The sequence below is a fragment of the Pipistrellus hanaki genome (genome assembly GCF_964339955.1).
Source record: "Pipistrellus hanaki genome assembly, chromosome: 15".
Lineage (NCBI taxonomy): Eukaryota > Metazoa > Chordata > Mammalia > Chiroptera > Vespertilionidae > Pipistrellus > Pipistrellus hanaki.
Window position 1 is genome coordinate 27,101,854 of NC_140517.1, and position 25,494 is coordinate 27,127,347.

Below are 25,494 nucleotides of genomic sequence, written 5' to 3' on the forward strand. Positions count from 1 at the left end.
ATAGAGCGTTGGCCTGAGGACTGAAAGGTCCCAGGTTTGATTCCGGTCAAAGGCATGTATCTTTGTTGTGGGCACATCCCCAGTAGGGGTTTTGCAGGAGGCAGCTGATCTATGTTTCTCTCTCATCGATATTTCTAACTCTCTATCCCTCTCTCTTCCTTTCTGTAAAAAATCAATAATATATATTTTTTTAAAAAAGAAGAAGAAGATGTAGGAAACAAAGCTGACATACTGTGGCAGGTGAGGAGACACGGCTCCTTGGTGAGGTGGCCCAGCGAAGATACCCTCGTGGTGACCGCGGACAGGCCTGCAGATACAGCGTGGTTCTCTCTCCTAACGTAGACCGTGCGGGAAATGAACGCCAGCCATGCAGCGCTCACAGCCCACCCCGGCCCTCTCTTCTGGCCTGGTTTCCTCACACTTCTCTAGCAAGCCCTCGCTCATCCCCAGCCCCAGGTCATGCCCCTCAGTCAGTCCTCAGTCTGATACTGTTCCATCACTCGTCTCTTTCTTCCGGAAGAAGACACCCCTGCTCACCTGGACCCTGCCTCCAGCAGCCTCGCTCCCCGTCCCAAAACAGCATCACAGCCCGATGCCCTGATCCCCATTCTCCTCCTCGGTGGCCGGGTCCGGCTGCCTCGGGATAACTTCTCAGAGCTCAGACTCCTCCACAGACGCAGGGGACTGGGAACACGCAGAACCTCAGAGGACATAACAGGCCTGAGCACGTGGACTCTTTATTGCGCCATTATGGGGAAGGGGGCCTAGCTCCTGCTCCCCCGGTGCTGCTCCACCTGAGGGACAGCCTAGTGAGATGGGGAGGGCGTGTGCGCATGTGCAACATGAGGCTGCGGGGCCCAGATCCCAAGCCAAAGGCAGAGGGAGGTGAGCCTTGAGGTAGCTCTGCCCATGCAGGCTGGACTGTGAGTGTGCTCACACAAGTCAGACTGTTCGTGTGGAGCTGCAGAGAGATCCGAAGGCCCCATTCCTTGTCTTAATGGCAGGCACAGCCCATGCTGGCGACAGTCCCCCAACACTCTAATGCTTAGAGAAACAGAAGCTGAAACCAGAGCAAGTGGAACACAAAACAGTGGTTCTTGTTTTGCCGAAAGTCGTCCCCTCTGAGTGGGCAGAGTGGGCAGGAGACCCTCCACGGGCCCTGGCACACCCTGACGCCCCGCTGGGCTGTTCTGGCTGTGGTGTGCTGGGAATGCACCTGAGAGTGGGAGGCTGGGCTCCTGCCCTCCGGGACTGCCCAGCTCCTCTGAGCACACCAGGCAGCACGAGGCTTCCAAGAGGGTCGCCAGCTGTGATGTCTCTGGGTGAGGTCTCGTCCCTCCTACAGCACCAGACCCACGCCTCTCAGGGACCGGGGCAGCAGCCAGACTCCTCGTGCCTCACCAAGAGCGACATGCGGGAGAAGGTCTTGGCACAGCTCTTGCACTGGTATTTCTTGGTGTCCGAGTGTGTCTGAAGGTGGGCCCGGAGATTTGAGCGGTCGGCAAAGGCCCTGCTGCAGTGAGAGCAGGCGTAAGGCTTCTCACCTGGGGGAGGAAGAGGGGCAGGCGAGTGAGTGACTATCTGGGGTGTCCCGGGAGTCAGCCCCAAGGTTCCTGTGTTTATAAGTGAATAACTCCAATGCTTACTCAATTCCAAGTCATTGATTGTCAACCCCCTCCCCGCTTCTAGGACATAGTGAAAGGAGCCTTAGCCCCTGACCCAGGAGGAGACACTAAGGCCAGGAGGCTACACAAGCGCCTACGCTGGGGCCGCTGGGGATTGGGCGGAATGATATGCCTAACCCTTCCTAAGAGCAAAGGTCCAGCATGCTCTTTGCTACATCTACTGCAGCTGCTAGGCCTTTCTGTTCCTGCCTGAGCTCTCCTGGGGCCTTTGCCACCCAGATCTGGACGCGAGAAGCACGGCACCTTCTGCAGCTGTACCTCCCACCAAAAGCCCGTGGTGGAGACCAGCTCAGCTGCCGCAGAGGGCGGGCTGGGAGGAGGCAGGCATTTAGGAATGGTAAAATCCTTGGATCCTCCAGGCCACCAGGATTTGGACGAAGTCCTACTGTTGGGACCTTGGCCCCTAGGATGATTCTGAAAAGTGTGAGAGTCACCTGTTCTCTGCTCGTGTAGAGCAGCGTCCAGTCCTGCAGCCCTACAGAGTCCTGAGAGCCACCAGCCTGCAGTTCCCATTGCCCGACACCCGGGCTCACTCCCCGCCAGCCAGCCTCCGGCAGGGACTCCCACCCTCCCTGCTCCCAGAACAAGAGCACCGAGCCTCTGAGATGTGTGACATCCTCACAAAGGGTCAAGAAAAACGGCTCCTTTCCCATAACACCCTTCCCTGCCTCCACCCAGGTGTGACTCAGAAGATTCTAGCTACTGGCCGTGATTTAGGATTAGGGAGGCTCCGGTTACAGAAAGTGTGTGTTGCAACTGGGGGTCTGCGATCAGGACCAAAGGCTTATTCTGGGAGCTCTGTTTCTTTGTTCCGGTCACCCACTCTGCCCTGTGTGCCTGACAAAGTCTCGGGCTCCCGGCGGAGCTGCAGGCTGAGGTGCACCTCATTGCTGGCCGCCCCTGTACAGAGCAGGCCCCTTCCGCTCTTTCTGGGCAGTAGGTTGTAATCTATGGCATGACAAGCTGAGGTTCTTAGGTCTCCTTCAGCTCCCTACCCATGTCCCTTTCCTTTCTGCTTCTGCCTTTGTCTTTTCTCCACAACTGCCCTTCTCTCCTTCCATTCCTATGGGCTCCTGGCCACCCTCTCACTCCTGGACAGTTTGCTCCAGGTCCCCAAGTTCTACGTGAAGTCTCAGCTGTCATCTCTGCCCTTCAGATAGGCTGTGATGCCTAATCAGGGGTCCTCAAACTTTTTAAAGTGGGGGCCAGATCACGGTCCCTCAGAGAGCTGGAGGGCCGGACTATATGAACTACTAATTCCTACTGTAACACCTCGGCTGCGCTCACTGCCCAAAAAACCTGGCGGGCCAGATCAGACTCCTCTGCAGGCCACATGTGGCCCGCGGGCCGTAGTTTGAAGACCCCTGCCTAAGGTTCTTACTCCCAGCCCAAGCCTTTATCGCTCCCTTCTCCTCCTGTTCCAGAATTCTAGAAGGCCATGGAACGTAAGACATCAGATCCTGCCGAAGCCGGTTTGGCTCAGTGGTAGAGCGTCAGTCTGCGGACTTAAGGGTCCCAGGTTCGATTCTGGTCAAGGGCATGTACATTGGTTGCGGGCGCATCCTCAGTGGGGGGTGTGCAGGAGGCAGCTGGTCCATGTTTCTCTCTCATCGACGTTTCTGGCTCTCTATCTCTCTTCCTTCCTCCTCTCTGTGAAATATCAATAAAATATATATATATATAAAAAGACATCAGATCCTGCTGAAGCATTCTACTCTTTGCTGGGTGTTATGGGTTGGATTGTGTCCTCCAAAAGAGAGTCGTCCACGTCCTAAACGAGTATTTGGAAATAGGGGCTTTGCAGATGTCACCAGGTTAAGGTGAGATCATATTGCAGTGTGTGGGCCCTGATTCAATATGACTGTGTCCTTATAACAAGAGGGATATTGGGACACAGATACACAGCAAGGAGAGGTCACACGAGGTCGGAAGAAGCGGTCGGAGTGATGTGGCCACAAGCCAAGATATGCCCGGAGCCCCCAGGATCTGGAAGAGGCAGGATGGATTCTCCTCTAGAGCCTTTGGAGGGAGGCAATCCTGGAACACCTGGGCTTTGGGCTTCTGGCCTCCAGACAATGGGAGGGGACATTTCTGGTGTTTTGAGGCCCCTCCCCCAAGATTGTGGGGCTTTGTTCTGCAGCCCCAAGACACAAATGCACAGGAGAGCCAAAGCTGTGAGGATGTCTGTCTTCTTGGTCATAAAACTGACCCACTCCTCTTTCTAACCTCCAGGCCCCACTCCCGCGCCCACCCAGATCCCTCTTGTGGACCCGATGCTGTCCTACCTGTGTGGGTCCGGATGTGGCCCTGGAGCAGCCAGGGCCTGGAGAAGGCCTTGCCACAGATGGCGCAAATGCAGGGCAGCGTGTGCGTGCGGATGTGCATTTTGAGGGCCCCCAGGCTGGAGTACTCCTTGTCACAATACTTGCAGGTGAAGCAGCGCTGAGCCTGCATGTGGCAGTGCAGCTGCCGGTGCCTGGCCAACCCAGCTAGTGTGTGGTAGAGCTTGTGGCAGTGGATGCACTGGAAGCCCCCTGGGGCACAGGGGGCCTGCTCAGCCCCCAGCAGTCTGTCTGGAGGCTGGTCCCCGCCTAGGCCTAGAATTGGGGGCCACCGTGTGGGCAGAACCAGCAGTGGGGGCAGATTGAGGTGGTTCAGGCTGTCTTTGAGGGGTATGCTGGGAGCCCGGCCAGCACAAGGGTCCATCAGGCTGACTTCCAAGGGATCTGGCTCAGAGGTCCCCCGAGCTTCTGGGAGGGGCAGGGAGATGCAGGTGACGACAGAGGTGTGGTCCCAGGGCTGGGCAGGATCAGCAGAAATGGGAGGGGCTTCCCTGTCTGGGAGAAGGAGAGGCACCATCAGCCCCCCACAGGCAGAACAGGAGCCATTGATTTCTAGAAGGGCAGAAAGAGAGAATAGAAAGGTGAAACTCAGTCCCAAAGTGTTGTGTTCTCTTCCATCTTGGGTCTAATTTTAAGCTCACCTTCTAAGCCACACATGTCAAACTCAAAAGCTAACATGGGCCAAATAAATGAGGCATGCGGCCCACAGGCCATGAGTTTGACATGCTTGTTCTAGACCAGTGGTTGGCAAACTCATTCATCAACGAAGCCAAATATCAACAGTATAATGATTGAAATTTCTTTTGAGAGCCAAATTTTTTAAACTTAAACTTCTTTTAATGCCACTTTCTTCAAAATAGACTGGCCCAGGCCGTGGTATTTTGTGGAAGAGCCACACTCAAGGGGCCAAAGAGCTGCATGTGGCTCACGAGCTGCAGTTTGCCGACCATGGTTCTAGGCTATCAGAAGCTTGGCATGAAGGGAAAGGCCTGAAAGATAGAGGTGCCAGCTGGGGAAGTGATGACGGCCCAGGAGTCTAGAGGAGGAATCTCAGTTTCTCTTTAAGAACAACAATAAAGAAATACCTTATAAAATCCCAAAACAGCCTTCATGGGGCCAAGGAAGGCTCCCTCACTGCCGGACAGGATGGGTCCTCTCTCTGAGTCCCTTTCCACCTCAGGACCAGCTCACAATGCATCCCCAGGCTGCCACGCAGCATTAACTCAGAGTGCTGGGCTGCAGGCCACCACATGTAAAATAATCAGCCTCCGGTCACCTCCTGATTACTCCTCAATACCCTGACAGGGTGCACACAGCCTCCTGGTCCAGAGAGGCTGTCCTCTGACCTCAGCCTGTTGCTCCTGTGTTTGGCGGCCAGCATGCCCCACTCTTGACCCAGAGTGGTGGACCCCCAAAGTAAACAGGTTAGTTAGTAGGTGAGAGTTAAATTCTGTATCTCCCCAAAGCTGAAATCTCCAAATAGCCCGCAACCCATTACTTATTCCTTATGTGCTGAAATGAATCTCTGGCCCCGGATTGGGACAGGAGGGGTGGGGGGAGGAGCAGAGAGAGCCAAGGGGCTGCCAGGCTGTTCTCGGACAGTCCTTCACTGGGCCTTGCAGAGTTGCCCAGATTTGCACATTCACATTGTGAAGAGGGTGCACTGTATGACTGTACTCTACACAGTGGTTTTTGAAGTTTTAAAATTATGGCCCATGTAAATTCAATTTTCCATCATATATACCTGAAGCAACACTTTCTTTTATCTGAAGCATCATATTTTGATGGTTTCTATTCTGTTTTATTTTTAAAAATCAAGCCCAGCCAGTTTGAGCATTGGCTGATGAACCAGGCGGTCACGGTTTGATTTCTGGTCAGGGCACATGCCTTGGGTTGCAGGCTCGACCCCCAGTAGAGGATGTGCATGAGGCAGCCAATCGATGATTCTCTCTCTTCATTGATGTTTCTCTCTCCCTCTCCCTTCTGAAATCAATAAAAACATATTTAAAAAGCAAACCAAAAACCCCTGTCCCGTAGTGTGTATAACAGTAAATATTATACTACCGAATGTAAAAGATCTGCCTGATCTCTGCAATTAGGAAGTTCTTTAAAAAAAAAAAAAAAAAAAAAAAAAATGCCTGTGGTGACTCTACTTTAATTTCAGGACCCAGAAGGGAGGCTCCTGGTCCTGGAAGGCGCCCCCTGGTGGCATCTCTGCCTCGGTACTAGTCAGAGACTCCCCACGCTGGGTTCTGAGAGCCTCCACAGTGCCCCTGCTTCCCCTCTCCCGCTTCCCCTCTGAGTCACCAAGCAGTCCCCCGGAGGTCTTCACCCCAACAAGCTGCTGAGCTGGGGAACAGCTCTAACTCTAGAGGCCTTTGCCTTGGGACCTCCCGTGCTCAGCAGGGAACAGGAATGAGGGTACAGTTCTGGGTCCTGGACTCCCACCTCCCCACAGAGCCTCCCGGGGAGAGGATGGCAGCCCCTTAGCCCAGCTTGCCCTGGGCAACCTCCACTGGGGTAAGGAGAGGCTGGAGGTAGACCCTCAGGCGGGGTGAGGAGGCACTAGGAACGCTGGACGAGCTGGGCCTTGGCACCACAGAGCCCATGGTCACTCTTCCCGGACCCTGCGGCCACCGCCCAAACCAGGATGTTCCTCCGGAGCCCTTGGATGGTAGCCCCCGGCGGCCCTCTGAGTCTCTTCCCACCATTCCTGGGACCCTTCCCAAAGCTCCTGCCCCACGAAGATGGGGTTCTCCTATCTGGGATGGGCACGCCAGGCCATAGGGGAGGAGCCCTGAGTGATTGGGAACCTAGAAACCTATCTAAGTGGGAGAGAGTCCCTGCTCGCTCCGCTGGACTCGGCAACCTACCTGCCTTCAGCCTTGCAGGTGAGCTACCGCCTCTCCTCCTTACCTGGGACACATGTCACCCACTCCCAGGGGCCTCCACCTCCTGCCCCGCGGGAGCCTGAGTCCTGGGCAGGGGCTGGGGAGCCCTGCAGCGCCTACCTCTCTGTGTCTCCAGCTCCCCGTAGTTGGGGACCCTGTGGCTGGAGTGCGTTTTCACCAGGAAGGAGCGCGGCATGGTTCCTCGCGGGTGCAGGTCCCGCTAGCGAATCCACAGAAGGCGGGTCCTCAGCGCCGCGGCAGGTGCGGGCCGGGTCAGGCTCATTAGCATAGCGCGCCGCCTCGGCCAATCAGCGCGGGGCGCGGCCGGGGCGGGGCGGGGCGGGGCGGGACCGCAGGACCGGGCTACGGGGCCACGCCCAGGACAGGTGCGCGGCGTGGGGGCCGGAGCGCGTGGCCGGCGTGTCCTGCCCACGGGACCTCTCTGGCGCGCGCCGCGAGTCACGTCGACCCCTGGGGCCTGACGCACCCACTGGTCGCAGACTAAAGGGCGGAGGTCAGGGCTCGGTGGAAGCCCAGGCGGCTCCAGTGCGCAGGGAGTGGGACCTTGCGCGGAACCCAGCCTGGGAGAACCCCGACTCCAGCCGGTTAACCCGCCCCGCCTCCTGCTCAGACCCGCCACGGTAAGATCGATAAGCACAAGCCCTGATCAGCTATAGTGGTGACCAATGGGGTGAGCTGGCCTGGGCAATCCTTTCCAGTGGGCCCCTTCCCCTGGAGACAGTGCTTTAGGAGTTGGCTCCAGGCATCCAGAAAACTCAAATGGTGGGAGAAAGGACACCGCCTGGAATTCTGGAATCCCAAGAGGATCTAATATGTGGTTACAGGAAGTTTAATCAAAGAGGGCAAAGCTGTGCACTTTGCAACAGCTTGTCTGTGTCTCTGGGCAGCCATGTTCCTCCTTTAGTGTGCTTTGGAATCCTCAGTGCAGCAAAGAGCTGGGTGTCTGGTCCCTTTTGATATGGACATTTCAAGAGTTCAGGGGTCAGATGGGGCAGTCTCTGGGCGGTGGACACAGCACCTGGCTGGCCCCCTGAGAGCCACAGGGTGTGTCGTTGGCTGTGTAGCAGGCCTGCCTTCCCAGCAGAGTCTTTTAAGGCCCAGGTGCTGAGCTAGAGGAAGTGAGAAAGGACAGCGCGGGCTCGGAGGGCGTGGTAGGCACTGCAGGGAGTCTGTGGGAGAACCCGTGCAGAGACAGTGGGAGGAGGGCTGTGACACACAGTGTCTCACATTCCCACAGTTTTGCAGATGAGAAAACAGGCTCTGAAAGTCTGGGGAGTGGTTGAATTGGGAACAGGGCCCACCCTTCCAGCCTTACTGGAGGTGTGTGTACCCCATGAAGGCGTGTGGAAGGGCAGGACCTGCTCAGACAGGAGAAGGTGTGAGCCTTTCCTGTGGGCCATGGCCTGGCACCACACTGCCACACGTGGCTTTCAGAGGACACGTGACTGCCTTCTGCTTATTCACCTGTTCCTGGGCCTCGAAAGGTTTCTATTTATACCCTCTCTTCCTTCCCTCTCCCTCTCCCAGATGTAGACAACAATTGCAGATACCTGGGCCAACCCTTTGCCCATACTGTCCTTCTGCACCCAGCCACCCATTGTGTGGCCGCCGGCCCAGATGACCTCCTTAATCCCCAGAGAGATGCTCTGTTATTTAGGGGAGCTGGGGCACTCCTGTGGAGAATCTGCTGATCTCATCTTGGAAATGCACCAGGCACCCCAGGGTCCTTTGGGTTAAGGACCTTTGACTCCTTCCTGGGGCAGCCATAACGAAGGGCTCGGAGGGAAGTCTCCAATCCCTACGAACATCTCAGAAAGCCCTCCTTTGGTGGCACAGACTGACTTTTGGCTGTAGGGACCCAAGTGGTACCAACAGAGGAAAACCTCAGCATTTGCCTGTCCCGGTCTGTGCAGCCCAGGGTGGGGGTGCAGCTGCCCCCATCTGCTCTGCTCTGTGTCCTTCTGTCCTCAAAGGGCTGCTGGGCCTGGCAGTGAAGCCTCACCCCGCCCTGCGGTGGGAGATACACTTCTCACCACCCCCTCTCTCACCCAGAGCAGGACTCATAGGGAACCGAGGTGCACCGTTCCTTCAAAACCCACAGCAGGCTTCCATGGGCACCTGGGGACGACAGCTTCTAAGAGCCAGGCCGCTGCCCCTCCCATCGCTGTCAGTGTGGGACCCCCACCCCCCTGAGCCAGGCGGGAGCTCAGGTCCACAGTGGAGGGAGGTTCAGCAATGCTTGTCGGACTAGATGGAAAAGCATCAAGTCCCCAGATTGCATGGCCCCAGACATGAGGGTTAGAGGCGTGAGCCTGTTTGTGCTCTCCAGTGCAGATACGTGTGTGAAGGTCCCAGGCCCAGGAGTGAGCCTGGCATCAGGACTCTTGGAATAGTGCTCAGAACCAGGCCTTGAAGCTGGAGCTCATCTGTCCCAGGCCCCAAGCAGATGCCCTTGCACTGGGGGCACCAGCCACTGTGACAGTGGCTCCCAGTATCAATGTGTGGAGTTTTTATGGAGGGAGTGTGGGCATGGATGGGAATTCCTGACTTGAGCCAACCTCACAGCTACCCAACGTGATGGCACATGGAAAGTTGGACCCAAATCTCCAGCTCCCAACAACCAACCGGTCAGATAGGTGGCAGTGTGTGCTTGGTCACCCCCAGTGAAGGAAAACTCATTACTGCTTACAGCTGCTCATTCCTTTGGGACATGATTGTTAGAGGTGATACTGATTCTTAAATAGAGGTTCAGTGGACATATCCTATTAAGAGGGACTGTTGTCTCTCCACACACAGCGTATAAGGCAGACAGTGGAGGCCTGGACACCTTAGGGTTGTGATGTTGGATGATGAAGAGGGTTCCTGGGGGCTGGGGCAGGAGTGGTGACTGGACAGTAATACACTGTGTGCACATGTGTCAGTATATGTGCATGCTTGTATGTGCATGTATGAAGACCTGTCTCTTGTACATGCGCACATATAATATTTGTATACATGTGTACATGTGTGAGGTTGCAGGAACTGTTCTCATGTGATACAGAGGTCGGACATCAGCAGATGAGCCCTGGCCTTGAATGGAGGGGTCAGTTGGGTCCACAGCTCTGTTCCCAGCTCCTCACCCTACTGAATCCTCTCTGCACTCGTCCACAGCAGGCTATTGTAGAGACTCAATAGCCATGTGTTGGGTGGCTCTATCTCATAGTGATGGACTGGACAGGACAATCCTATTTGCTGATCTTCCCTCAGTGCAATGTCTGAACCTTGGCACACGTGGCCTCAAGTTCACTCGGTCAGTGTGCTGTGCTTCTCGTGCTCACCCAGCCACCAGGACACAGAGAGCAACGAGGCCTATCCTCAAGATTTGCTGGAGAGGCATCTCAGCTGGCTCTAACCTCTGCAGTAGCTTCCAGCTGAGGAGCTCAGCCCTGCCAGAAGAGCATGTGGAAGACCCCAGAATGCACCTCCGGGGCCTGGGAATCCTGTCAACACTCGGCCAGGCCTAGGGCAGGCTCTCTAGAAGCCACTGACTGCAGGATCTGACATGCTGGCCACCACGTTCAGCAGAGCCCAGAGGCTCTGTCCCCAGGCTGGGTCAGGCTCCACGCTGGAGCTCACGCCCAGTACTTCCCTCCTTTCCCTACTCAGTGTGTGCTGACAATGAACTGAGACAACCCTAGGAGTTGAAGCATTTGTCCTGAAAATATGTTGGAGTACTAACCCCAGCACCATGGTTGTGGTCTTATTTGGATATGGGGTCTATGTAGTCAAGATGAGGTCATTAGGGCAGCCCCAGTCTGATAGAAGGGGAAATTCGGACACAGATGATGTGAGGGCACAGGGAGAATGCCACGTGAAGCCGACAGCTGAGTGGTACATCTGTGAGCCAAGGCTCCTGGGGGCTGCTGGAGTTGGAGAGCCAGAGAACAGGAACAGAACGGAGGCTTCCCCTCAGCCCTGCCGACACCTGGGCCTCTGGCCTCCTGAGCAATGGGAGCATCCATTCCCATGGTGGAAGCCATAGTTGTGGTTTTTGTTACAGCCGCCTCAGGACACTCACCCAGACAATCAAGGAGAACAAACCACAGTGCCACAAACCTATGCACCAAATGTGCTTAGAGTTTCTAGAAAAATACCACATTGGCCGAAACAGGTTTGGCTCAGTGGTGGAGCGTCGGTCTGCGGACTGAAGGGTCCCGGGTTCGATTCCGGTCAAGGGCATGTACATTGGTTGCGGGCATATCCCCGGTAGGGGGTGTGCAAGAGGCAGCTGGTCGATGTTTCTCTCTCATCATCGTTTCTAGCTCTCTATCTCTCTCCCTTCCTCTCTGTAAAAAATCAATAAAATATATTTTAAAAAAAAGAAAAAAAGAAAAAGAAAAATACCACATTGATGCTGTTTGCACTTCCCAGCGGCCTGTTTGTGAGCCCATCCACCCTTCCTTTCTAAGTGCTTCCATAGGTTTGATAGCAGACTCCTGCGGGAGGCGCAGGTCCACGGAACAGTCTGCCAGCTCCTGCCTCTTCTGCTCCTCAGCTGGAGAGGAGCCCACACCAGGAGGGGCCCAGCAGCTGGCCGAACCTGTGGCTGTGAGGGCTGCACTCAGAGGAAACGGGCCGGTTTCAGCCCACCTTGTTCCCACCCGGCTGCCTGCCCTTTTCCTTGGCTGAGACCCAGGCTCTGGCTGAGAGGCCAGCCTCCCCTCCTTGCTTCTGACTGACATGGAGTGCTGCTAGAGATGTGGTCCCGAGGCTGATTGTGCAAGAGCACTGGGACCCCCTCAGCCCTGGAGTTTAAGGTCCCTGCCCCATGAGCGGCTGACTGCAGCTGTGACATGATGAAATGCCTTCCCTGCACCTGTCCTGGGTGGGGCAGGGCATCCTGTCCTGCATAGGTGTCTCAGGACTTGTCAAGATACACCAGTAGGAAGAGTCCATGCCTCTTGTGACAGATCCACAGAATCTCTTCATTCAGGAAACGGGAACAGTGACTTCAGCCTGTCACCCCTGGGGTGCATGAACCTAGGTCCCCAAGGGATTGGGGGAGGGTACGGCTCTGTGTAGCAGATGTGCTGCCCCCTCCCCCCCTGTCCCGATGATGAGATGAAGCAGGTAGTTCTGCTTTTTTGTTCTTTGATGCCTCTGTATACATTTGTATTTCCTGAAAAGATGGGCCTGGACGCCCACAACCCAGTCCGAGCCAAGCCCAACAGGAGCTGCTCTGCATGTGTGCCCTACTGCCCGTCAGGGCCCAGAGCTGGTGGCCAGATCTCAGGAGCCCCGGGCTAGTGCTGGGAGCCCAGCCTGGGCCAGGGCCTCCGTGCTCTGGGTGCTCTGCCTTTAGGTGGTTGGTTGCCTGTCCCCTCACAGCAGGGAACCCAGAGGCCCTTTCTAGGCAGCAGGGTGTGCCTGACACGAAAGGCAAGGACTGACACCCCCTCCCGGCACACTCCAGGGCATAGGCATATGGGGCCCTGAACAGAAAGATGGCTCGGCTTTGTGCTGAAGAGGAAAGCTGCTGGGATTGTCAAGGTGGAGGAGACAAAGCAATGGGAGCCTGACTGAGCCCACACGCTGAGCGGCGGGAAGCCTGGGGTGCAGCTGTGTGGGAGCTCTGGCTCTGGCTGCCCTGTGGATTTGTGGTGAGATTTGAGGAAGGACACGAGGGGCTGGCCTGGGAGTGTGGCTTTCATCCCAGCTGTGGTCTGAGCCCCCCATTCTCATTGGGAGGCTCCATTGCAAGGATTTCAGACATTTGGCTCCACCTCAGATTTTATCCAAAGTAGGAGGAGGCTGCTGGTGCAACAGCTTGAACCTGAGGTGTCCCCCACTTCCCACTGCGAGTTTGCTGATCCAGGTCACGTGTGTTCATAACCACATGGGGCTCACATTAATGTCCCTCCCTGGGAAGACTATCCTGGAGACTGTTTTGGAGCAATGGTGTGGCCCATGTGTCCCGTGTGTCCCATGGGCCTGTGTACCATGTGTCTCATGAACCTGGGCTGTATGGCCCCATCACCCAGCCATCTCCCTGACAGGCGGACAGCAGGCAAGGACATGGTGAGATCAGGACCTGCTGAGATGCCCTGAGGCTACCTCCAGGGCTCCTGAGCCATGACAACTAAGTGGCCTGGGCCTATGGAAGCAGCACAGCCCTGACCCCCGGGAGGTCTGCCCAGGTGTGGACAGGCCTGGCCGGTGGCCCAGGTGGTAAATACACACACACACCTCCCCATGATTAGCCCAGAGACACAGCTGCTGTGTGTCCAGGCAGCTCTGGGGAAGAAGGGACAAGGGAAGGCTTAGCTGGCCCTGGAGCAGGGCAGTGCTTAGGACATCAGTGCCAGGGAGGCTCACTGGGGGAGGAAGGTGCTGGGTTAGAGGGTGGAGCAGAGATGGGCAGCAGGAGGGAGGGAAGCCTCAGTGTCTGGAGCCCAGCTGGCTCCAGGTCCCCTGGTGAGTGGACAGGCCATGGTCCCTCCCCGCTCAGTGAGGCTGGGGAATGTGGCCTGGTCTGTGTGCCTGGTGGGCCAGTCGACAGGTTGGGCAAGAGGGCTTCACTGGGGCCTCTGGCCTTCTGCAGGAGGGACCTCAGCTGCTTCGCCACTTTCCTTTCCTGGGGGCCCTGGGGAAGCTGAGGTTGGATCCAGACAGCTCCTCTGGGCACACTGCATCAAGGGCCTCCTTTTGGAAGGCTGGCACGTGGCTCTGCTATGCCCTGGAACCTGGCATCCTGGGCCAATGGGTCAAAGGTTGGTCAGAGGGAGAGTGGGGCTAGTGGCTCCTAAAGGTGTCTGAGGTCAACTGCTTCTAAAGGGGTAACTTCAGACCAAGTCCTAGTGCCCTCTAGTGACCACCTGTGGAAGCTTGCACGTGCCCTGCTCTGCCACAGTTTTTAGCTATGGACCCCGATGTCTCTGTAGAGGTGTGGTCCAGAACACAGCCCCATCGATAAGCAGTCTGATGACGACAGAGTGAGGCAGGCACAGGGCTCAGGTGATGACCGGCCGCCAGGATACTGGCCGGCAGGTGATTCTTGCGGCTTTGAAAGGCCCACGGTGACTTGGAGAACAGCAGGGGCTGTGTCATGGATGATGGCCATGGAGCACCGCCACTAGGGGGATGTTTCAGGGGAGGAAAGTGGAGTGCCAATGTCTAAATGGCTCCTCATGACCCTTCAGTGGCTGAGTGAGGCTTGGGAGTTAAGGTCACACTTGGGGGGCACCAAGCAGCTAGGGGATGGGTTGCAGAGTGCCAAAAGCCAGCAGCAGAATGGCTGCCACATGAGGACTGCACGACTGTGGGGCTTCACCTCAAGGACATCCTGATGACTCCCCCACCGATGGGCCAGAACAGGCCCCATTTAGACCAGCTCTGACAAGGGAGCCTGGGGAGATACCCAGCCAGTCCCCCGTCCTCAGCAAACCCTGTCTTATGACCAAGGAGGTGAAAGCCACCAACGCCCAACAAACTTTGCCTGGGTTTGCCACGAGGGACCAGATGCAATTCAAGAACTCTGACAGAGGCAGGAACAGGCTGGGGAACGAGGGTCACCGTTGAGAAACCTCCAGCGCACTAAGGAAGCATGGTGTTCATGCGACCACCTGGTCCCCCAGTGACCACTGGCGGCCGAGGCAGCAGGGCCTGGGAGTGGTGGCGGGCAGGATGGTTGACCACAGTCCTCCCCTGGCTACCATATCCTCTTCCCAGGTGACCCTGAAGCCTGCTTCACTGAGTCGGAGCTGCCTGGAGACAGAAACACACTTGCAAAGGAAGCTTGTGGTGACTCCACACAAGCCCTGGGCTTTTATTGTTTACAGAATGAAACCCATCCTGCTGCTATAGATGCTTTGAAACATTTTATTATTTTTTTTAAAGGACAGCAATAACTTATGCCATGAACCAAACAAGAGTACTGACAAGCATTTTCTGGCCCAGTCCACCACTGCACAGCCCTGCCCCTTCCCACCAAGCTCTACCACCACTGGGGGTGGCCCTGCCTTAGGCAGGATGTGGTCAACGGGGCTGAGGCCAGGACCCTGGGCAGGAGGAGGCCCCAGAAGAGCCCAGTAGCCACTGCAAGTGGCCAAGGAATTGAGATTTCTTCCAGGTCACTATCAAAGGGAAATGACAAACCAACCACAGGAACCCTCAAAAACACTGAGATGGCCTGGGACGTGGCCACCTCCACCCGTGTGCACAGGTGAAACTCCACGGTTCATTCTGGCCCCAGCATTTGCCCATCTCTCCCCTCCCCAGCCTGATCCCACAACATTAGTTTTTTACTTTTTTTTTAAAAAATATAATTTTGTAAATGCTCCATAAAAATACTATCGTTCCTAGTCAAACACAGATATTGCAATATGAAGAGAAACTGCTTTGACTTTGCTCTATAAAATGTGAAAAGGTTATCACACTGGATAATATAGAAAAATGCCAGAATTTCTAGGTATCACAAAGCCAGTACCAGATGCACAGAGGGAAGTGCTGCGAGACGCCGGCGGCCGGCCGGTGTCGCTGGGCTCCCCCTCCGCATGGGGAGGACACCATGGCTTTGAGAGAGGCAGATAGCTGACTGCTCTCAGTCCCAACAGGCCGGCCCCGAGAGGGCTGCCTGCTTGGCCCGAAGCACCGAAGAAACCAGCCATGCCTGACCAGGAGCACAGGCAACCATCCCCTGACGGAGAGGGGACAGTGGTCTCTCCCGGCCTGGCAATCCGAGTGCCGCCTCTTCTTCTGAAATGATGGAGGCCCACCTGGCCCGCAAGGCGCATTCAGGTGCAGGCTCAGGGCCACAGAAAGCAAGCATGGCCCTGTCCCCCGAGGTGGGAGGTTCAGTCCTGGTGGCTGGGCTGCGCCTTCAGTTCTCAGAGAGAGACAGGGCCAGGGCGGCCTGGAAGGCAGCTTCCTCATCGATGCTGTAGTCCTGGAAAACAGGAAGTGGAGATGGGCTGGGGGACTCAAGGGCCCAGACATGAGGGCCCAGCTGTGCTAGTGACTTCTCAGGACCACTTCCTCTGTCCAGTCACCCGAACAGACCAGCAGTACCACCTCCACTCTCCCCACCTCTCTTCAGCACGACTCAGGCCAAGAATGAGGCCCCCTGCAGTCATGGGGTCACTGCTGCCATACAGAGAAAGCTCTGTTGGAGGTTAAAGTGCTGCCACATGTGGGATCACTGTCTGGCATCTCCCAAGTTCTCTACATTGAGGGCCCCTGCAGCTGTCCAGTGGACACCTTGTCCAGCAGACCCCTTGCCCAGCGGGCCTGTGGGAGGGGCAGACACTTGGAGAAAGAGCTGTCCTTCTGCCTCAGATGTGAGAACTAGGGTTGTGAGATGAGCAGAGAAGCCAGAGAGCTCCAGGCCTCCAACCACGAGGACCCTGGGGGTGGACAGGAGCATGAGTAATTATCCCATATAGCCAGGAACCTGGAGGCCACAGGCTGGCAGGGACAGGACCACAGGGCTGGGTGGGGAGGGGCTAAGCATGAGGAAGAGCCTGAGGAGGTCTGCAGGCCTGGGGCAGGCATGGTTCTGACCAGAGCAGATAGGAGGGAAAGCGAGTTGGAGATTTTCAAGGTGGTGAAGTCCCTTTGGCTTCAGCCCATCACCCTCCACGGGTTCTCTGTCCTGAAAGGGCTGGGGAGATGGTCCCCCTGCAGCAGCCACTGCACCTGTGGCCACCTCTCCCAGAGAAGCCTCCCCTCACCCAGTGTGAAGAGAGCTCTGAAGAACCCAGGGGCCCTCTCAAAGTACTCTGTGCTGATCCAGAGTCCGAGGACCTCTAGTGGTCACATGGACCTGCCCGCCATCAGCACCAGATCTGTGGGTGCTCCCGCAAAAATTTGGGGAGGGCCTTAGTGGGTTTGGCTCAGTGGACAGAGCATCGGCCCGTGGACTGAAGGGTCGCAGGTTCGATTCTGGTCAAGGGCACATGCCCAGGTTGAGCTCGATTCCCAGCATGGGTGTTCAGGAGGCAGCTGATCAATGATTCTCTCTCAACATGGATGTTTCTATCTCTCTCTCTCTCCTCTTCCTTCCTCTTTGAAATCAATAAAAATGTATTAAAAAAATCTGGGAGACCTTTGTGTGTTCAGCTCCCTTTGAATTATAGACCTGAAGCTGGTTAAGGGTTGGGGAGGGGGAGGACACGCACCACAAAAGTGTCATAGGAGAACTTGTGCCGGTGGAGCAGGTGCTGCAAGAAGTTGGCGCTCTTGTAGCTAGGGTCACCCCAGGGCATCGCTGAGCAGATGGGGCACACCTGGAACAGGAGACACTGGGGTGAAGCTGAGCAAGAGTGAGAAGCAAGCCCCCGCCCTGGGGTCCCAGGAGGGCACTGTGGGTGGACAGTGGGGCTCAGGCACCCGGGCAGCTGGCAGCGGGCGCTCACCACACGGTTGGGATCGCTGCGGTGGTTGTCCACGCAGTGCTTCACCAGCTCCTGCTGGTCCAGGTTGCGGGCGCCACAGTAAGGGCAGGTGAAGGTTGACCTGTTAGGGATGGCACTGGAGTGGAGAGGGGAGGGGTAAGTGGTGGCCTGACTGGGCACTACCGACCTTCTCGTAGCCCAGCCCCACCTGCCCCAGCACAGGTATGCCCTCCCCTCCCCTCCTCAGGAAGGAGGATCAGCCCAGTACCGAGGACCCCGGCCACCGTGGGGCCCTCTGTCCTGCTCTCAGCACACCCCGTTGCAACTGCTCTGTAACCGCTTGCTGCCTCATAAACTCCTGGTCCCTCTCCTTCCCAACGTGGCTGGGCAAGTGGGGAGGGGACAGGCCACCTGCCCTGAGAGGAGTCATCTGTCCAGACCTTGCTTTTCTGGGGACAGCACATCCCTGCTGGGAGGTGATGCAGAGCCCCGTCCACTTACTCTGGGTGGAGCAGCACTGCCTCCACCTAGTGGTGCAGATCAGGAGCTGCTCCCACCACCCACAGGGACACAGAGCCCCCAGTGGAGTGGCCTACCTGGGAATGGGCTGGGATGTGGGCACCACAGGGACAAACTTGGGACAGTTGGCCATCTGCTCCTGGACCTTCATGCATGAGGAAATGTGCACCCTCATCTTGGCCAGTGTCACCTGGAAAGAGAGGCAGGGCAGGAGTCAGGCAGGTGGGGGTGGGGGCGGGGCAGCAAAGCCTCTGGCTCCATTGGACCAGAGAACAACCAGCAAGCAGGCTGGTCCTGCTCCTGGTGTTCACAGCCCAGCAGTGCAACAAACAGATTCTGGGGCCTCTCTTAGGGGCCCAGTGTCCGCACTGGAGAAAAGAAGGGAAGGAGACAGACTTGAGACCTCAGGACATGACTCTGAGCTACGCCCAGCAGCAGGTGCACACTGCTTTAGCTGCAGCTTGGCAGGAGGTTGGCACGGCCCTCAGCCCCTGGATGGGAGCACCCCAAGCTGGGGTCCCTGGGGAACTCAGAAGTGCAGAGTCCCCGGGGGAATGGGAAGTATGTTCATTCAGGAAAGATGCTCCTCGTAACAGGAACCAATGAGCCAAATTCTTTTAGACAGTCGAACAGCTGACAAAACTCCTTACCAAAAGGTACCAAATCAACCCAAACCAAACCCAGCTTGACCTTCTCCTTGGCTGCTTGAGTCACAAACTCTGGTGGGGGGTTGGGGAAAAGGGGTCCCAGCTTCAAGCATGGCCAGGGGAAGGGCAGCGCTGAGGAACCTTGGTCAATCCTCCCTGGGGAGTGGACACCACTTTCCTGCCATGTGACCCATGCCGAGGCTGGAAAGTAAGCATTTCACAAACAGAAGACTAGTTCACAGAACTGAGGAAACAGCAAGAAAGGGCGCAAGAGGGACAGCTGCCTCCCTGAGCACAGGGCACTATCCCCAGGACCAAGGTCTGACCCAGGTCTGGGTAACAGAATAGCCTTCCGATACCAGCTCTGCCCAGGGTTGGGGGCATGGAGTAAAGGGCAGAGCCACTTCACATGTGAAACTATAGGAGGATCAAGGGGAGAAGTGGGGAAGGGACTATGTGAGCTTGAAGGAAGCCCCAACAACCCCCACCCCTGGAGGTTCTCAGGTCAGCCCCGGAAGTTCAGACCTTTGACCTTTAAGGCAACCAACCAGTGGCTGCTTTCCATTGTGCTAAGTTGGTAGAACTTGTTAACCAGAGAGATGGCAATGTCTGAAAATGTAAATTCAAAATCAGTTCTAGCTCCATCCACCAAGAGGCAGGGCCTCCCAGCCCTGGGGGTGTGGTGAGTGTAAGGAGGGTGACAGGATGGGCTCTAGGGCAGGATGCCTAAGGCAGGCGATGCAGGTGACAAGGGCCACAGAGCAATGTGCTCCATTCAGCCCATGGTCCCAAACTGCCCTCCTCTCCCTTACATCAATGCCTGCAGTGAGCAGCAGATCACTGGAGTGTCAAGGTTATGTCTGGGGTGGGTTTCAGCTCAGCCTATGTCCCGGCATCAGCCACAAGGCACACAAGAGACCCAGAGCCCAGGCCAGAGAGTGGAATCTGGGGGATGCAATGTGGGACCAGAGGCAGAGCCACCTGGAAGTGCCGTGAGGGAGGGGCCAAGCAGAGCTGCAGGGTCCTCGACAGGAAAGGGAAGAGTCCAGCTCCTCTGCTGCAGGGCGGAACCAGGCCCTAAGCACCCTCCTGGCCCCGAGGGCACCCAGGGGTGGGTACCTTCTTGCTGCAGCCCCGGCAGGGTGCCTTGTAGGACGAGAGCTGCTTCTCCACGTGGGTGGCCTTGTCCACCTTCTTGGGGTCGAAAGGCAGGCGGCACAACGGGCACAGGGGGGATGGCACCTGCAGGCATGGTTGGAGGCATTCCCCACAGAACCTGCAGGGGTAGAGGACATGGGCTTGAGGTCACAGGCCAGATTGCTCCAGCACACACAGGGCAACTCACCACTGTTGTCAACTATGTGTTCCTGGAGACAGTTTTCAGAGCCCGAGTCCCACTGGCTGGATGGGTATCATTTGGCTCAAGGATTACCAAAGATCCCTTCCCAGCCATGGGCTTTTGGGACCCAGAGCTCTAGGACCTGTGCTGCCCCATGGCCCTGGTCCCAGCAAGAGCTCTGGCTACAGTAGGAGGCCTGAGCTCAGCCTGCCAATCTAACTGCCACATGGTGATACCTCAGGGGGCTCAGAAAACATGGGGACAGTACAGGGGTCCTTGGAGAGCCCCCACTCACTAAGCTCTGGGGAGTAAAATCACTAACAATGGTGCGAGAGGAAATCACAGGACTCATTGATAGGAAAGGGCCAAGGCTGGCAGGTGAGCATTACCAGCTTTGGGACAGTGCCACCTTCTGTGCAGGAATGGCTCGCCTGATAGGCCTGAATGGAGGAGCAGTGACAGGAAGGACTGTGCTCAGGCTCCTGACAGTCCAGCAATGATACTCTTGGTCCTGGGCATGCATGTGGGCACTTGAGGCTCCTTGCAGCCCTGAGCTCTTGGCACTGTCCATGGAGATGCTTGTCCTGTGTAGGCTGCATGTGCAGAGAGCCCTCCTACCCATGCACCCCTCACTGGAACTTACAACCACCTGCCAAGGAGGGTGCCGGTCATTAGAGAAAAGTCTGGTCAGAGGGGGTGAGAGGGAGAAGGCGCTTGATTACAGGACCACTTCAGGCCAGCTTCATAGGAAGTGCTGTGGGGACCACTTAGCTGCAACAAAAGACTTGGGACTTGGAGACACTGGAATAGAGCCTCCACAGCCCCAGAAGAACATGCGCTCAGTCCCATCATGGGGCTGAGCCCGGACACACAAGAAAGGTGGTAACTCTGCAAACTACAAGAAACCAGGGTGGGCACCGCTCTACGCCCACCTGTGTATGTCAGGCAGGGAAGGCCATGGTGGGGACAGGAGCTGTACGAGACAAAGGGGTGTGAAATGTTTCTGAGTATACAGAGGACTCAGCTAAGCTAAGCAGTCAGAGTTCCCTTTGCCATCATAGTCTCACTTCCTTCTCAGAAAAAGGCAGCCAAGGGAGATCCACAGTCCCTCCTGTGCCCATCCCAAGGCCCGCCTCCTAAAGGCTGGCCTCTAGTACTGCCATTGCCTGACTGCTCACCTCTTACATTAACGTGCACATGAGAGGCTTGGGTAGGCCTGACACCTAGAATGCAGCGTTTCTGGTGACCCTTGTCCTACAGAGTAAGGAGGTGGGCCCCCTGGTCACTTCCTGCTCCCAGTGAGGGCTCACCAGGCATCACAGCAGGCATGCAAAGATGTTATGCACCCAGCCCTGGTGCTCAGTGAGGATGCCAGAGCTGTTCCTCACCAGTCTTAGGGTATTTATCAGGTAGTCTCTTACTTCACCCAGCCTCTGGAGGAAAGTGCTGCCTCGATGGTCACAATGGGGAAGCCGAAAAACAAACAAACAAACAAACAAACAAACAAACATGAGTGCTCATCCAGCACTAGTGACAGCAGCCAAGTAGAAACAACCACGTGGCCACTGTGACAGGTATCAGACATGCGGATCTCAGTCTATCTCTGTGATGCACTGACTTAGCCATAAGAGGGAGTGAGTACTGACAGGTGTGACCACTGGAGGAACCTTGAAAATATCATGCTCAGCCCTAGCCTGTTTGGCTCAGTGGACAGAGCATCATCAGCCTGCGGACTGAAGGGTCCCAGGGCCAAGGCACATGCCCAATTTCAGGCTTGATCCCCCCAGTAAAGGGCGTGCAGGAGGCAGTCGATCAATGATTCTCTCTCTCTTTCCCCCTCTCCCTTCTCTGAAATCAAGAAATAAAAAATAATATCATGCTCAGTGAAAGAAGCCAATCACAAAGGACTACATGGTACGATTTCATTTATGTGAACTTTCCATAACAGGCAAATCCATAGAGACAGAAAGCAGGTTAGGAGTTGTGGGTATAGAGGCTGAGTCCCAATGGGGATGATGAGAATGTACTAATATTGAATGTGGTAATGGTTACTCAATGCTGTGCATATATAGTATGGGCCACTGAATTGTATACTTGAATAAGGGAATTATCTCTCAGCAAAGCTGTAAAAACACATGCAGAAGGAAAGGATATAAGATCACATGTGGGGAAGAGCTATAACCACAACACTGGCAGAATGCAGGGCCTCCAGAGTGCAGGCCTCCAGAGGAGCAGGTTTCCGATGAGAGACAGAGGTCAAGGTGAAGGGTACCCTGCTGCCCTCCAGTAGGAGGCAGGGGAACTTTGGGAGTCTTCGGAAGGCAAACCTGGATGCCTGCCTGACCCCAGACTCGCCCAGCTCCGCAGCACTGCTTGTCTCCTTTTCACAGTCCCTGAGGAGCTAGAGGTAGAACTAGGTGTCCATACAGTAGCTCAGCTCATGGCCTAGTTTCCAGCATCTTCAACGTGGTGTGGCGAGGGCTACAGCAGACTAACAGTGCTCACTTCTCCTGCAGGAGGTTCCTGCCTGTGTCTGCCCAAGGGACTGGTTCTGGGCAGCTTCTCAGCTGAAGGAAGCAGCTGAAGGGGCCTGTTCTCATGTCAAACCCACAGGCACAGCTGTAACAGCCTGATGACCAGTGCAGGGACTCCAGGCTACAGCAGCACCACTCAGGTGTCTCACTGCCACCCTGGCCTTCTGCATGTGCAGGTACACCAGGACAGGCCAATGTTCAGAGGGCGGGCAGGCAGGCAGGCTGAGCCTCAGGCTCCTGAGACTGTCCTGAGTTGGGATGCTGACTTCCAAAGCATTTCCTGGGTGGTCACGCAATGGCTCGTGTGCTGACGCACCTCACTGGGCTCACCCATACAGACCCTGAGCTGCCTTTGGGCCATAGGCCTTGTCTGAGGCCTGTGTTCTCAGGAAGCCAAGCAGGGAGTGACCAAAACTCCTGGAGCCTCTGGGACCCCCACCCAGAGAAGCCAGCTCATTGGCCTGGGTGCAGCTGGCAGAGGCTGTAAAGGCTCGGTGGTCTTACGGTCTGCCCTTACTGCTGCAAAAGTGGAAGGTGGAGAGGGGCTGTGAAGGTGGGAGGAGAGTGGCTAAGAGGCAGGGTGGGCCTGGCCGCCTGAGCACAAACCATGTCTTTGTTGTGAGAATAGGAACCTTTATTCAGCCTACCTCACTTTCCTTGTACAGAAAGAACAGTGGCAGTACTGCTTCAGAGGGCTGTGGCATTCAGGGAGCACTCAGAAAACATCTATTATCATTCCCTACAGTTCCCCTTAAAAATGAACTTTAAGACTTTTCTATGATCTCCTTTCAGTAACAAACTGAATGTGGGGATATTCAGATGCAGGGACAGATGGGACAGCACTAACTAGAGGGGATGAAAGAAGAGGTATAAAGACCAGAGGTAGTCTGGGCTAAACCCTGCCCCCAACATGCCCTCAGGGGAGGGTCCATCAGAGGGTTAGAAACAGCCTCGCAGTTTCTGTTTCCGGATGTGGCTCACTGCCCAGGATGTCCCTCGAGAGTGACAGAAACCAGCTTCCTCTGGGGCCCCTGGAGAGTTCCTGGGAGCCTTCCACAAGCTCCACTGAGGGGCTCCTGCTCGAAAGCCTATATCCCCTCCTGTCCAGGTGCTGGAGCAGGGGTACCTGTCCCACACGGGGCCACACTCACCACCAGAAAACCTATTTTGAGAAAGAAAACGGCTTAGTCAGGTAGCTGTAGAGGGAAATAACCAACCACCAGCAAGGTTTTTACGGTAAAAGGAAAGGCAGAGCCTTTAAATCTTCTTTGCTCATCTGTATACATGCCTTCAAAACACCGGGCCAGAAACTTCAGGAAATTAAGAAGTTGAGACAGAATAGCTAGGAAAACAAGGCAGCAGGGAGAGCCAGGGAGCAGGTCTTTTTAAGGTACAAGCTGTAGAAGAGGCCCTTGTAGGACCAGCCCTAGAAATAGGAGAGGGGTGAGATTATGCTAAGAGCGTGGTGGGGAAGGGCTTTATAAGAGATGTTTCACAATAATCCTGTGTACTTCTGTAATCTGGAAACCACATTTTAAGAAACCATGTACTTGGATAAAAAAGAAGAAACACAGTTTTATGCAGACCAAGAGGCTGGGTGTCAGTGCCAAGGGGACACAACTGAAGCCTAGGCAAGGGTTTCTAAAATTAGAAGCCTTACAGTTCTCTCAATGATGGGACTAAAGATGCAGAACACACCTTCAAACACCCACGAGTATGTGCTTACAAGAAAAAAGTCCTGTTCAGGAGCTGCCCTGTCAAAATGTTACCAGCAGCATGAAAAAGTCGCCAGTGCTCTGTGCTGCCTGGCATGGGGAGGGGAGAAGGGAGGAAAGGACCCGACACCACCCCTGCCACCTCTCTGAGTGAGGAGCAGTCACACTCACCCAGCAGTTCCAGCTACCACTTTGTATCCAGAGCCTCCCAAGTCAGCTGCCCTTGTTTGCAAAATGCTCTAGGGCCTTCTACCAGCCTGGGTGCCCCTCAGCCCAACCCCTTATAGGGAAAGCTCCACCCCCTCAGCAGCTCTTCCAGTAGCCAAGCCCTCTAGGCCCCGCTCCCCACCTTGCTGACTTCACTCAAGAGCTGCATTATTCAATCACTTGGGAGATTCAGAGTGGACACTGATCTTAGCTCCCTCCCTACCAGGCTGACTGCTCCAAGACTTGAGTGAAGCTCTCAGCTGAAGGAGTGCCACATCCTCAGGTTTCAGTTCCTCAAACCCTGCAGGAGCCCTCTGTAAGCCCTGGTGCAGGCAGCTGGAAACCCTAGCAAGGTGCTTAGCGACTGGTCCCCTGTGGGCCAACCTGCCTGGCTGATGGGTGATCGATGTGACCCAAGTTCTCCAGCAGAACAACAGAAAGCAGCACCAGACTCCAAACAAGCCCCGCTCCTAACTTTAGGGAACTTCTCTCCGCAGCAATCTAGACAACAGACAGCCGGTCCGCAAAAAGAGTTGACAGCAAAAGCCACAGGCATATATTTACAACCGCCCACTCCCATCTCCGCGGGACCGAATCCAAGCGACTGGCGCAGAGGTCGTGCCGGCTGCCCTCTGAGCACCCGGGGAGGTCCGGAGGCCGTCAGCAGCCCCCGGGATGCCGAGACCCGGCAGGGTTGCGGGTTGCCCCGTGTGCCGCCGGTGTGGTGAGCGGAAAGCCAAGGCTGGCGGAGCCTGGGCTAAAGCGGATGGACGCGCCGGAGGGCAGGGCCGGCGCGGCGTAGGGAGCCTCGCTCCTACGCCCCTGGGTCCTCCCGGAGCGCCGGGCTCCCCGCGGTGCCGGGCGGCCGTGGGTCTCCGACCCTCCAGCCGGGCGCAGACCCCTCCCCGCGGCGGAGCCCGGCCCCGCGGCCCCCGGAGGCCGGCGCACTCACGTGTGGCCACAGCTGCCGATGGCCACGGGCCGGTGGTAGACCTCCAGGCAGATGGGGCAGCTGTACTGCGCCTCCAGGCCGCTGTCGCCGCCCGCGGGCCCCCCTGCTGGCTGCCGCTGCTGAGCCGAGGCCACCAGGCTGCGGAACATCGCCATCCCGGGGCCAGGCCCGCCGCCGCCGCTGTCCCGGCCGGCCCGGCCAGGACCGGCCCTCGCGTCACCGCCGCGACGGCGTCGCGCTGACGTCTCAGGGCGCGCCCCGCCCCCGAGGGA

At 56.4% G+C, this 25,494-nt stretch overlaps 2 protein-coding genes across 4 annotated transcripts; both read right to left on the reverse strand.

The window, feature by feature from the left end:
- Nucleotides 1-719: 719 nt before the first annotated feature.
- On the reverse strand, nucleotides 720-7,158 carry SNAI3 (snail family transcriptional repressor 3). Its single transcript, XM_084861384.1, has 3 exons — nucleotides 7,039-7,158; nucleotides 3,971-4,579; nucleotides 720-1,544 (listed from the first exon to the last, which is right to left on the reverse strand). The coding sequence occupies exons 1-3, from the start codon at nucleotides 7,112-7,114 to the stop codon at nucleotides 1,363-1,365; spliced, it is 867 nt and encodes a 288-aa protein (XP_084717510.1). The 5' UTR covers nucleotides 7,115-7,158; the 3' UTR covers nucleotides 720-1,362.
- Nucleotides 7,159-14,713: 7,555 nt separating this feature from the next.
- RNF166 (ring finger protein 166) lies at nucleotides 14,714-25,469 on the reverse strand. 3 transcript variants are annotated; one of them, XR_014792942.1, is made up of 7 exons: nucleotides 25,223-25,469; nucleotides 19,595-19,751; nucleotides 17,906-18,018; nucleotides 17,331-17,445; nucleotides 17,094-17,201; nucleotides 15,073-15,862; nucleotides 14,714-15,039 (listed from the first exon to the last, which is right to left on the reverse strand). XR_014792942.1 is itself a non-coding variant. In XM_084861382.1 (6 exons), the coding sequence occupies exons 1-6, from the start codon at nucleotides 25,375-25,377 to the stop codon at nucleotides 15,797-15,799; spliced, it is 714 nt and encodes a 237-aa protein (XP_084717508.1). In that variant the 5' UTR covers nucleotides 25,378-25,469; the 3' UTR covers nucleotides 14,714-15,796. The 3 variants fall into 3 exon arrangements, 2 of the variants coding, with proteins under 2 accessions (XP_084717508.1, XP_084717509.1); XM_084861382.1 differs by having other exon boundaries at nucleotides 14,714-15,862; XM_084861383.1 differs by lacking the exon at nucleotides 19,595-19,751 and having other exon boundaries at nucleotides 14,714-15,862; nucleotides 25,223-25,434.
- Between the last annotated feature and the right edge of the window lie 25 nt (nucleotides 25,470-25,494).